Genomic DNA, 12,892 nt, shown 5'->3' on the forward strand with positions numbered 1-12,892 from the left:
TACAAAGTAATTGAGAGAGTGCTCTATGAGAGATTTTAGATATATCTTAATAAAAGGCGACTCACTCTTTTTTGAGGAGTAATTTTTTTGGTGGTAGAGGTGAGCATTACTTTATATTTGGTATCTACAGTAAGTCTTAAAGGTCCTGAGAAAATCTCCTACTAAATCTTATACTGAATACTAAAAAGTAACCAAGAACTATTTGAATGGTGTATGACCAGGGATATTTTTATTTATAGCAGGCAGCTTAATTGTCTAGAGTATGTGGTAGTATAGGTTACTAATGCCTTGTCACATTGGACCAAAAAATTTCATAGTAAAACTTAAAGCTATTTTCTTCTTTGACATTCCTTTGTTTATCTAAGATTATCATTATAATTTTATGCCATTTGCCTGGTAGCTATTAACAACTTTAATGTCAAAAGAAAAATTACATAAAAACAAAAAACAAAAATGTGAGTCTGATCCACTGAGATCATTAATGTTTTGCTATGGGTATTAGTATTTTTCCTAAGGAATAATTGCCTTTTTAAAAATTTTTTTAATGTTTATGTATTTCTGAGAGAGAGACAGAGGCAGAGCGTGAGAGGGGGAGGGGTGGAGAGAGAGGGAGACACAGAATCTGAAGCAGGCTCCAGGCTCTGAGCTGTCAGCACAGAGTCTGACTCGAGACTCAAACCCACACACCGTGAGATCATGACCTGAGCTGAAGTCAGATGCTTAACTGACTGAGCCACCCAGGTGCCCCAAGGAATAATTTCTTATGGTAATATACATTTACTTGCATGAATTGACTTTAGTTTCAAAGTATTATTCCTACCTTATATTTTCACAAATTTAAAAAAGCTATTTGTTGAAATTCTAGATTCTATCATTATGATATTGATACTTTAAATCATTAAAGTTGGAATCATATAATTCTCAGCCTCCCAAAATAAGGCTCAACCTTTCTTCAAATTGGCCTTTAATATAAAGTGGAATTTTCTGGGAGAGACTGCCGGCTATGAGTGAGTTAGGAAGTCAGCAAATCCTCTCACCAGAAACATCTGTGAATCAGGACAAAATTTTTGGTACTCTGGAAATTGATCAAATTGACAACAATCTCAGAAGTGTTTATATTTGAAAAATTGCTGAATTTTGGGTAATAATGGAATCAGTGGTACTCTAGCCTGCAGTTGTTATCATTCTTCTTATCCCACTCCCACACCAGCTCAGTCCACACAAAGAGCAGGCCATGAGGATGGGCAGCTTTTTTTGTTTGTTTGCCATGGTGGAAGTGTGCTCACTAGATTTGGAACTTGGGTAATGTCTCCATCCAGCAGCGTTGTCAGTGATGGTCTTGGTGACAGGTGAACAGGGAAGGCCTACAGCCTTACTAGCCTGAATAGAAGGTTGTGACTGGGGAAAATATATTCCTGGTTAAGGCCATATATATGCAGAAAAGAGACTGGGGACAGCCCACACTATCCACATGCTTCTAATGGGCTGTGAGCCTATGAAACTACAAAGAGGAGACAAAAAATGTCTGGTAGAAAGTAAAAGCTGGGGTGAATTTTGATGTTCTCCTACTTCTTACATACAGATCTATCAGCCCAAGGTATTTAAGCATAACTTCTGTGTAACCATTGATCATTAACCTGTGGAGATCTATGACAAGTCCTGTAAAAGGCCAAGTTTAGAAATAAAAACAAGATTAAAAACAACAGCAACAACAACAACAGAGCATAGATATCACCAGAGGGCACACTGTAGGGAAGAAAGATATCATACATTTATCCTAAGCAAGTTAATAAACAAACAAAAAATCAAGAACAACTTTTAAGGGGGAAATCAGAATCCAGAGTTCCTATAGTAAACTATCCAAATTTTAAGAAAAATAACTAGACTTATAAAGAAACAGAAATGTTTGATTTATATTCAGGGAAGGAAGGCCATGAATTGAAGTAGTTTCTAAGTATCCTCAGATATCAGATTTAACATACAAAGATTTCAAAGCATCAGTATGTTCAGAGAACTAAAGAAAACTGTTTAAAGAATTAAAATGAGAACAATGAAGCAAACAACAAAGAATCTCATTAAGTAAATAGAATTTTTTTCTTTCTTTTTTTTTTTTAATTTTTTAATGTTTTATTTATTTCTAGGAGAGAGAGACAGCGTGAGCAGGGGAGGGTCAGAGAGAGAGGGAGTCACAGACTGAAACAGGCTCCAGGCTCTGAGCTGGCAGTCAGCACAGAGCCCGATGCGGGGCTCAAACCCACGAACCGCGAGATCATGACCTAAGCGAAAGTCAGACGCTTAACCGACTAAGCCACCCAGGCGCCCCAAGTAAATAGAATTTTTTTTTTCATAGGACCCCATAAAAACTCTGGCGTTGAAAAGGACCATAATTAAAATGAAAACTTCTCTAGAGTGGCTGAACAGAACATTTGAGAACCTCAGACCTATGGACAACATCAAGGGTACCGAAGTATAGTAGCAGAAAGAGGAGAGGAGTAGAAAGTGGAAAAAAAACAGAAAAATAGTTGAAGAAATAATGGCCAGAAAAACTTACAGAATTTGATAAAACACATTCATTTATGTACCAGAGAAGCTCAATGAACTCTAAGTAGGGTAGATTCAAAAGAACCCACACCTAGACACAAACTAGGTTGTTAAAGACAGTAAAAATCTTGGAAGTAGTAAACAAAAACAACTTCTCACCTATAAAGGAATAACAATAAAATTAATGGCTAACTTCTCACGTACAACAATAAAGGCCAGAAGCAGTAGACATTTAAAATGGTGAAAGAAAAAATTATATCTAGCAAAACTTATCCTTTAAAAATGAAAACAAAGCAAAGATGTGCTTGAATAAAAGATGAGAGAATTTGTTATTATTTCTGCCTTACAAAAAATACTAAAGGAGGTCCTTCAGGCTAAAATAAGGTGACAATAGATAGTAATTCAAGGAGAAATAAAGGGCACTGGAAATGATAAATATGTGGGTTACTCTAACACACTCCATGAATGTATTCTTATTTTTTCTTGTAACATTCTTAAAAACATAAAATTGCATGCAGCGATAATTAAAAAATTATTTTTTGCTGTTTTGCTTACTTAAAAAGTATAGATCTATTTTACAGTAATAGCATAAAAATGAGGGAGGGAATGGAGCTGTATTAGAGAAAAGTTTATTTTACTAGAATTAAGTTAGTGTTGAAATGAAATAGATTTTACTAAGTTAAGATGTATTTTATATTCCCTTTAGCCACCATGAAGAAAGTCCACTTGTGAAATACAGGAAGAAACATCAACTGAGGAATTAGAATGATAAAAAATATTAACACAGAGGAGGGCAGTAAAAGAAGAGCAGATGATTGAGAAGGGTGGGAGACATATAAAAAAACAATATGGCAAAATCAAATCCAGCCATATCAATAATTACATGAAGTGTGAATGGTCTAAATTTTCTAGTCAAAAGACACAGACTATCAGATAAAAAAAAAAAACAAGATCCAATAATATGCTGTCTACAAGAGACACATTTTATGTTTTTTTTTTAATGCTTATTTATTTGAGAGAGAGAGAAAGTATGAGTAGGGGTGGTGCAGAGAGAGAGAGGGAGAGAGAGAATCCCAAGCAGGCTCTGCACTCAGCACGGGTCCCAGTGCAGGGCTTGTTCTCATGACCACAAGATCACGACCTGAGCCAAAATCAAGAGCTGAATGCTCAACCAACTGAGCCACCCAGGTGCCCCTACAAGAGACACATTTTAGATTCAAAGACACAGAAATGTTGAAAGTAAATGGATGGAAAAAGACATACCATGCAAACAGTGACCATGAGAGAATTGGAGTAACTACATTAATTTCAGACAAAATAGACTTAAGAGAAGAAATATTACTGGAGATGAATACGGTCATTTCCTAATGATAAAAGGATTAACCCATTAGAAAGATAGAGCAACTGTAAATGTATACAGACCTAACAACAGGTCCACAAAGTACAAGAAGCAAAAACTGACAAAATGTAAAGGATAAATAGCCAATTCAACAACATTTGATTTTACTGCCCTACTCTCAATAATTGATAGGACAGCTACATAGAAAATCAGCAAGGATCTGGAAGACTTGACAAACACTCTCAACCAATTCTACCTAACTCACCATACATAGAACACATGACTTAACAAAAAAATACACGTTTTGGGGGCACCTGGGTGGCCTCCATCGGCTCAGGTCATGATCTTACAGTTTGGGAGTTTGAGCCCCGCATTGGGCTCTGTGCTGACTTCTCAGAGCCTGAAGCCTGCTTCAGATTCTGTGTCTCGTTCTCTCTCTGCCCCTCCCCTACTTGTGCTCTACCTCTCTCTGTCCCTCAAAAAGAAATAAATGTAAAAAAAAAATTTTTTTAAATACACATTCTTTTCAAGTACACATGGAACATTCTCCAGGATACAGCTTAAGTGAGGCCATGAAATAAATCTATGAAATGCATCTAAAAGGATTGTAATAATGCAGTTTATATTCTCCACTACAATAGAATTAAGTTAGAAATCACCAGAAAGAAATCTGAAAACTCCCCAAATATTTATAAATTAAATAACACACTTCTAAATACTCAGTGAGTCAAAGATGAAATCACAATGGACTTTAAAATATTTTGGACAGAGTAAATGAAAAATCCAACGTAACACAATTATAGGAGGCAGATAAAGTAACACTTAGAGGGAAATTTATATCTTTAAACACCTATGTCCATAAAAGTCCAAAATTGGTAATCTAAGCTTTAACCTTAGGAAATTACAAAAAAGAACCAAATAAACCCAAAGTAAGCAAAAGAAAGGAAATAATAAAGATGAGAGTAGAACATGATAAAATAGAAAACAGAAAAATAGAGAAAAATCAATGAAACTAAAAATTTAGTCATTGAAAAGATCAATGAAACTGACAAACCATTAGCTAGATTGACCAAGAGAAAAGAGAGAATGTACATTTTAGCAAAATCAGAAATGAAGGAGACGATAGCACTATGGGCTTGATAGAAATTTGAAGGATTTATAAGGGAATCGTGTCAACAAATTTGATAATTTAGGTCAATAAACAAATTCCTAAGATAAAAACTATCAAAGCAGACTCAAGAAGAAACAGAAAATCTAAACAGACCTATAACAAAGAAATTAGAATTAATAAAGTATTCTAATGTTAAAATATTTCCATAATGAAAAGCCTGGACCCAGATGATTTCACTGGTGAATTATCTCAAATGTTGAAAAAATAACACCGATCCTTCCCATACTGTTTCAGAAAATAGAGGAAGAAGGAACACTTACTAACTCATTCTATAATGCCAGTATTATCCCAGTACCAAAGCCAGACAAAAATGTAGTAAGAAAACTATAGATCAATATCCATCATGAACATAGATGCAAAAATTCTTAAGTACATACAGAAGGTCCCCAACTTACGATGGTTCAACTTACAGTTTTTTGACTGTACAATTGCATATGCATCCAGCAGAAATACTACTTCATGTTTTTAGTTTTGATCTTTTCTTGGGCCAATGGTATGTGGTACAGTATTCATTGTGCTATTGGGCAACAGTGGCAGGGAACCACAGCTCTCAGACACACAGTCACAAGGGTAAACAACCGATACACTTACAAACATTCTGTACCCATACATCCGTTCTATTTTTCACTTTTGATATAGTATTCAATAAATTGCGTGAGATATTCAACTCTTTATTATACAATAGGTTTTGTGTTAGATAATTTTGCCCAACTATCGGCTAATATAAGTGTTCTGAGCATGTTTACAGTGGGCTAGGCTAAGCTATGATTTTGGTAGGTTAGGTGTACTAAATGCATTTTCACCATAAGCATATTTTCAACTTACGATGTACTTATTGAAATGTAAGCCCACTGTCACCCTCCTACACTGTTGGTGGGAATGTAAACTGGTACAGCCCCTCTGGAAAACAGTGTGGAGGTTCCTCAGGAAACTAACAATAGAACTCCCCTATGACCCAGCAATAGCACTGCTAGGAATTTACCCAAGGGATACAGAAATGCTGAGGCATAGGAGCACATGTACCCCAATGTTCATAGCAGCACTCTCCACAATAGCTAAAACATGGAAAGAGCCTAAGTGTCCATCAACAGATGAATGGATCAAGAAGATGTGGTTTATCTATACCATGGAATACTACATGGCAATGAGAAACAATGAAATCTGGCCATGTGTAGCAACATGGATGGACCTTGAGGGTGTTATGCTGAGCGAAATAAGTCAGGCAGAGAAGGACAAATATCATATGTTTGCACGTATAGGAGGATTAGGAGGAACTTGACGGAGGAACAAGGGGGAGAAGAAGGGCAGAAATGGTGGGGGAAAGGGAGAGAGGCAAACCATGAGAGACTCTTGAATGCTGACAAAAACTGAGGACTGATGGATGTGGGGGGGAGGGGGGGATGGGCATAGAGGAGGACACTTATGGGGATGAGCACTAAGTGTTATGTGGAAATAAACTATTTGTAAAAAAAAAAAAAAAAGAAATGTAAGCCCACTGTAAGTCGAGAAAGATCTATATTAGCAAACTGAATCCAGCTACCTCTAAAGAGAAGTATATACCATTACCAAATGGAATTTATACCCGAAATGCACCATTGGTTTAACATCTGAAATCAATTAATGTGAGGCACTATAATAGATAATAGAATAAAAAGACAAAACCCTTTGGCACCCACTACAACACCCATTTATAAGAAATCTAAATATACCAGGAACAGAGGGGAATTTTCTCAACCTGATAGACAGTATCTACAAAACCCACAGTCAGTGTCATACTTAGTGGTGAAATTGAATGTTCTTTTCCTAAGACTGGGGACAGGGTAGTGAGGTTCCACTCTTGCCATATCTATTTAGTATCATACTGGAGGTTCTAGCCAGTACAATTAGACAAGAAAAATAAAAGGAGCTATAGTGGAAAGGAAGAAGTAAAAGTGTCTCATATGATATGATCCTGTATGTAAAAAATCCCAAGGAGTACACAAAATCTATAAAGCTAATATTTAGCAAGGCCACAAGGATCCAAGATCAATATACAAAAATCAGTTGTATTTCTATATACTGAGAACAAACAGTCTAAAAATGAAATTAAGAAACAGTCATTCAGGGTGCCTTGGCTGGCTCAGTTGGTAGAGCATACAACTCTTGATCTCAGGGTTATAAGTTTGACCCCTACATTGGATGTAGAGATTGCTTAAAAATAAAATCTTAAAAAGAAAAAATAATTTCATTCATAGTATCTAAAAGAATAAAATAGTTGAGGATAAATTTAGTAAAGAAGTATAAGACTTTTACCATGAAAAGTATAAAACATTGCTAAGAGAAACTATAGATCTAAATAATATGGAGAAGCATTATATGTTCATGGTTTGGAAGACTTGTTATTGGCAAGATGGCAGTTCCCCCCAAAACTGATTTATTTAAAAAAATTTTTTTAATGATTTTTTATTTTTGAGAGAGAGAGACGGAGTGTGAGCAGGGGAGGGGCAGTGAGAAAGGGAGACACAGAATCTGAAGCAGGCTCTAAGCTCTAAGGTGTCAGCACAGAGTCTGATGGGGGGCTTGAACTCAAGAGCCATGAGATCATGAGCTGAGCCGAAGTTGGATACTTAACCAACTGAGCCACACAGGTGCCCCCAAATTGATTTATGAATTCAAAATGATTCCTGTCTAAATCCCAGCAAGTTTTTTTTAATAAGAAATTACAAGGTGATTCTAAAAATTCACAAAGAAATGCAGAAGACCTAGAATTTTAAAAGATCTAAGGTTGAAGACTCAGACTACCTCATATCAATAATTACTATAAATCTGTAGTAATCAGCAATATAGCACAAGAATAGGTGTAGTATTGGCACAAGTCTAGGCACATAGCCAATGGAACAATATTAAATATTTAGGGGCAAAGATCTTACATTTATTGTTAATTTATTTTCAACAAAGGTGCCAAGACAGTGGGTACAAGATAGTCTTTTCAGGGTGCCTGGTGGCACAGTCGGTTAAGTGTCCAACTTTGGCCCAGGTCATGATCTCCCAGTTTGTGAGTTCGAGCCTCACCTTGGGCTCTGTGCTGACAGTTCAAAGCCTGGGGTCTGCTTCAGACTCTGTGTTTCCCTCTTTCTCTTGCTCTGCCCCTCCCTGGTCACTCTCTGTATCTCTCTCCTTCAAACATAAATAAACGTTAAAAAATTTTTTTAAAATAGTGTTTTCAACAAATTGTGCCAGGACAGTTAGAAATCCACATGGAAAACAAAACGAAACAAAACAACCATCTAAATCCTCCCCTCAAACCACGCATAAAAGTGAACTTTGGTCATAGACCTAATCGGAAGAGCTAAAACTGTAGAACTCTCAGGAGAAATATAGAAGAAAATGTTTATACCTTTGGGTTAGGCAGAGTTCTGAGATATGACACCAAAAGCACAATCCATAAAAGAGAAAAATATATTTGACTTCATCAAAATTAAGAATTTTTGGTTTTTGAAAGATACTGTTAAGAGATTGAAAAGACAAGTTACAGACTTGGAGAAGATGTTTACAAATCATAAATCTGATAAAAGACTTGTTTTCAGAATAAACAGGGGACTCCTAAAATTCAATATTAATAAAAACCCAATTTTAAAGTGGGCAAACTATTCAAGTAGACATTTTGCCTAAGAATATATAGGGCAAAGAGGCACATGAAAAGGTGTTCAACTTTATTAGTCACTAGGAAGATGCAGTTCACAATATGAGATACCTCTGGAATTATATACTAAAATGGCTGTAAGTAAAAACACAGACAATACCAAGTGTTGACAAGGAAGTGGAGAAACTGAAACCCTCACAGAGTACTAGAGGGAGTATACAATGATACAGCCAGCCTTTTTGGAAAGTTTGCTAGTTTCTTGAAACGTTGAACATAAACTTACCAGCAATTTCTCTTCTAGGAATCTACCCAAGACAAATGAAAATCTATTTCTGTACAAAGGCATGTAAACAAATGATAGGACACTATTCATAATAGCCAAAAATCAGGAATAGCCAAATGTCTGTTAACTGGTGAATGAATAAAATAATTGTGGTAAATCCACACAGTGGATTATTATTCAGCAGTAAAAAGGAATAAAGTGCTGGTACATGCTACAGCACGAATAAGCCTCAGAATCATGTGAAGAGAAAAAATTCAGACACAAAAGGCCACATGTTGTATTTCTATGAAGTATGCAGAAAAGGTACATTTGCAGCACAAGAAATCAGACTGCAGGGCTGAGGTTGAGAGCGTAGCTTAACTGCAAATGGGCGCATGGGAACCGCTTGCAATGGGAGAAAGGTTCTAAAATTGGATTGGGTGGTGGTTGCCCAGCTCTGTCAATTTACAGAAAATACCCAATTGTACATTTAAAGTAGGCAGATTTTATGGTAGGTAATTTATATCTCAAAGCTATTTTTAAATGAATTTTCTCACTGTGTGTGTGTGTGTGTGTGCGCCCGCGCCCGCTTAAAAATTTGAGGGCTCTTCTAAAAGTGCATGCAACAGGGATTGATTTGTTTACCTTGTCACATAGGTGCTCTGACTTATGAATTTAATCATCTCTATCTCATAAGAATGACAGTTTTTAAGAGAAATACCTACATAACATGTCTGCCTTTGTTTCAGATCCATTCTTCCAACACCTTTTTGTGTTTCCCTTTTTTTAATAGTTTATTGTCAGGTTGGTTTCCATATAACACCCAGTGCTCATCCCACCAAGTGCCCTCCTCCATGCCCATCCCTCCCTTTCCCCTGTCCCCCCTCCATCAGCCCTCAGTTTGTTATCAACATTCAAGAGTCTCTCACGGTTTGCCTCCCTCCCTCTCCCCAACTATTTTTCCCCTTCTCCTCCCCCATGGTCCTCTGCTAAGTTCCTCCTAAACCCACCTATACGTGCAAACATATGGTAGCTGTCCTCCTCTGCCTGACTTATTTTGCTCAGCATAACACCCTCAAGGTCCATCCATGTTGCTACACATGGCCAGATTTCATCTTTGTGTTTCTCAGCTCCACACAAATGGTGTTTGATTTCGTCCTCAGTTTAAGTTCTGGTATTCATTCTGTCAGTGGTCCTGTCTTTGACACTGTTCTTTTCAGGGTAGTATTAACTTTTAGAAACCTCAGCATGGAACAGTCTTTATGTACTTTTAATGTCCTTTGTTAAAGCCTTTCAGGGGTACACAGTCTTATTTCTGAAATGCACCTTGGTTTTAATTATATGCTTATCTTTCCTTTGAAACTAGAATATGCTTCTCTGGGATCACTCTATGACTACATTAATAGTAACAGAAGTGAAGAGATGGACATGGATCACATTATGACCTGGGCCACTGATGTAGCCAAAGGTAATTAAGCTTCCTGTATTCTCGCAGAATTGGTGGGGCACTCTCTCATCCTGACGTGGTGACTCAAGGCAGAAGATTTGTTATTCTGTGTCTTTAGATGCTTTTTTTTCCCAGACTAACAGTACCAGGAATTCTGCAACTTTCTGTACAGATATTTTAATTGTATTTTGTATTTTAATTCAAGTATAGTTATTTAACATACAGTAGTCCATTCATTTCAGGTGTACAGTATAGTGATTCAACAATTCTATACATTACTCAGTGCTCATCAGGACTAGTGCAGTCCTTAATCCTCTTTACCTGTTTCACCCATCACCCCCACGCTCCCCTACAACCATCTTTTTATTCTCTATAGTTAACAGTCAGGATTTTTGGGTTGTCTCTCTCTTTTTCTTCTTTTTGTGTAGATATTTTAAGTCCCCTGCCTTTCCACTCCTGAATTCCTTTTCTCTCTTTCTTTCTTTCCCTAAAACCAAGTCCTGGCAAAATCCGTGGCTCCAGGGCTGCCATTTTTGCCACATTTTGTGACATTGTAACTGAGCAGCTTGCTTGATCAACACATTAGATGGGAAGATTATAATTCCGTTGTTCTGTAGGACTCCATTTAGACTTAGTATCCAGAAGACATGATTTATTATAGGATTAGTTCTACTCATTTTGTGTATATAATAATATGCTAAAAATAGTAACCACTTTCAAAAAAAGTTTTATTTGTCCTGCCATGTGAAAGCAATTCAGATTTTATTTTATATTTAATGTAAACTTGGAAATCACCCTTGGAAATGAAATATTTTTAATACACAAAACCCCTAAACAAGGTGCCCAGTTCTTTTTCCCTCATAAATTCCTGCATAGACTAATGCTTTCTAAGGCAGTTTAAATTCCATTTATTTTTATCTTTTCTTTTCCATTTTCCTAACCGAAGGCCTCTGAGTTTTATTTATAACTGTCAAAGTTGCTTTGGAAACAACTTAATCTAAATAATGAACACTGATAGTTACACTTGTATTCTAGCAACCCCTAGAAAGCAAGCATGTCCAAATTTTACCCAAATTTTACCCAGGCAGTTCACTTCTTTGCATCTTGCTTGTCTAAGCTCTATAAGCTTCTCTTTACAAAGCAAAGAAAAGGATATTTAGCACTCGGTAAGGAGAGCAACTCATACTTTGCTTTCACTGGGAAGTCACACAGTGATTTCCAAAAGTAATAGTCTTTCCTTTGGGGAATTATCTTGTCAGTTTTAAGTTTCATCAACACCTGCCAAATTCTTCAAATAGGGAAAGTGAAAAAAATTTTTTTTTAAATTTCATGCAAAATGCTGCTGCTGAACGGTACTTCATTACCTTATAAGAATAATAAGCTCTTTGTTTAGGATGGGGTACTTAAGGCTTTGGCTGTGTTAATTAACTTAATTGTGTATTCATGCATCAGGCATTTCAAATCAGCCTTAAATTTTGGCATCCTTCAAGATGTTTTCCTGTAACATCCTCGTCACTTCTGTATGTGTCAGTAGTGCACAGGAACCACCTGTTTGTAAGCAGGGTGGTGTGCTATTTCGGGAAACCGCCTGAAGCATTGTGGACACACACTCACATAAATGTAAATGCATATACAGGCAGTCTCTGGCTTAAAGCACTTCACCTTAAAGATATTTGCATTTAGGGTGCTCAGCCAATTACACTCATGTTATTACTTAATGGCACTTAGGATGGATACACAGCAAACAAATCAACTGACATCAGTCACTCGGCTTCCTGCTGTGCACATGCCACTTAAGCTTCTCTGGCCCTCAGCCTGTGAACCTCTTCCCTCCGGCCCTTTCCCGCATAGTCCCTGTCGGAGGGGCAAGTCCATTGGCTCCGGATCAGCTCAGTCATCCCTGGGGTTTCTCAAGACTGCTGGCTCCGAAGGACAAAGGAGAGAAAGAGCAGGGCTAATTAAGTAGTAGACTGGAGCTCCAGGGACGGAGTAGGGATGGAGGGAATGAGAGGAGACGGGGACTGAGTGCCAGACTGCAGAGTAAGGAAATCACATTTTCATGGCTGGTGAGTTGCTCTAAAAGGCAAGTTCTAATGTGTTTGGTCTCAGGTGAGAAGATTGAGGCAGAGAAGAGACTTGTTTATTTATGGTCCCAAGTAATACTTGATATTTAAAATGGCCTATAAAAGGAAGAAGAAATTCGTGCTTTCAGAATGACTTCAGTTCTGTCTGGTAAAGCTCTGCACAGAACTTGGAGATTAAAAGGAGGCCTTGATTTTTGTTGATTCCATTTCAAATTCAGCTATGTAGCTTTCAGTTTGACCATGATTGAAGACGCCAAAGCAACAAGATGTTGAGAAATCAAAGAATGAATAATTCTCTTCAAATAAGAGTTGATTCATGCATTTTGAAGCAGGCATTGCTTAACGTTACTGCTGACAGAATACCTTCTCAAAGCCAAAAAGCAAAAAAAAAAAAAAAAAAAAAAAAACTCTCTTCCCTGAGGGGGA

The 12,892-nt window shown here is 37.0% G+C and overlaps 1 protein-coding gene across 2 annotated transcripts in view; it reads left to right on the forward strand.

Moving 5' to 3' along the window:
- MAP3K20 (mitogen-activated protein kinase kinase kinase 20) overlaps nucleotides 1-12,892 on the forward strand; it is a 177,979-nt gene that overhangs the window by 81,424 nt on the left and 83,663 nt on the right. For both annotated transcript variants that reach the window (XM_077751112.1, XM_077751113.1), the window contains exon 4: nucleotides 10,302-10,403. In XM_077751112.1, the coding sequence (XP_077607238.1) occupies nucleotides 10,302-10,403 (102 nt within the window). The remainder of the gene's footprint in view (nucleotides 1-10,301; nucleotides 10,404-12,892) is intronic.

Source organism: Crocuta crocuta, unplaced genomic scaffold, assembly GCF_008692635.1.
Source record: "Crocuta crocuta isolate KB4526 unplaced genomic scaffold, BGI_CrCroc_1.0 scaffold219, whole genome shotgun sequence".
Classification (NCBI taxonomy): Eukaryota; Metazoa; Chordata; class Mammalia; order Carnivora; family Hyaenidae; genus Crocuta; species Crocuta crocuta.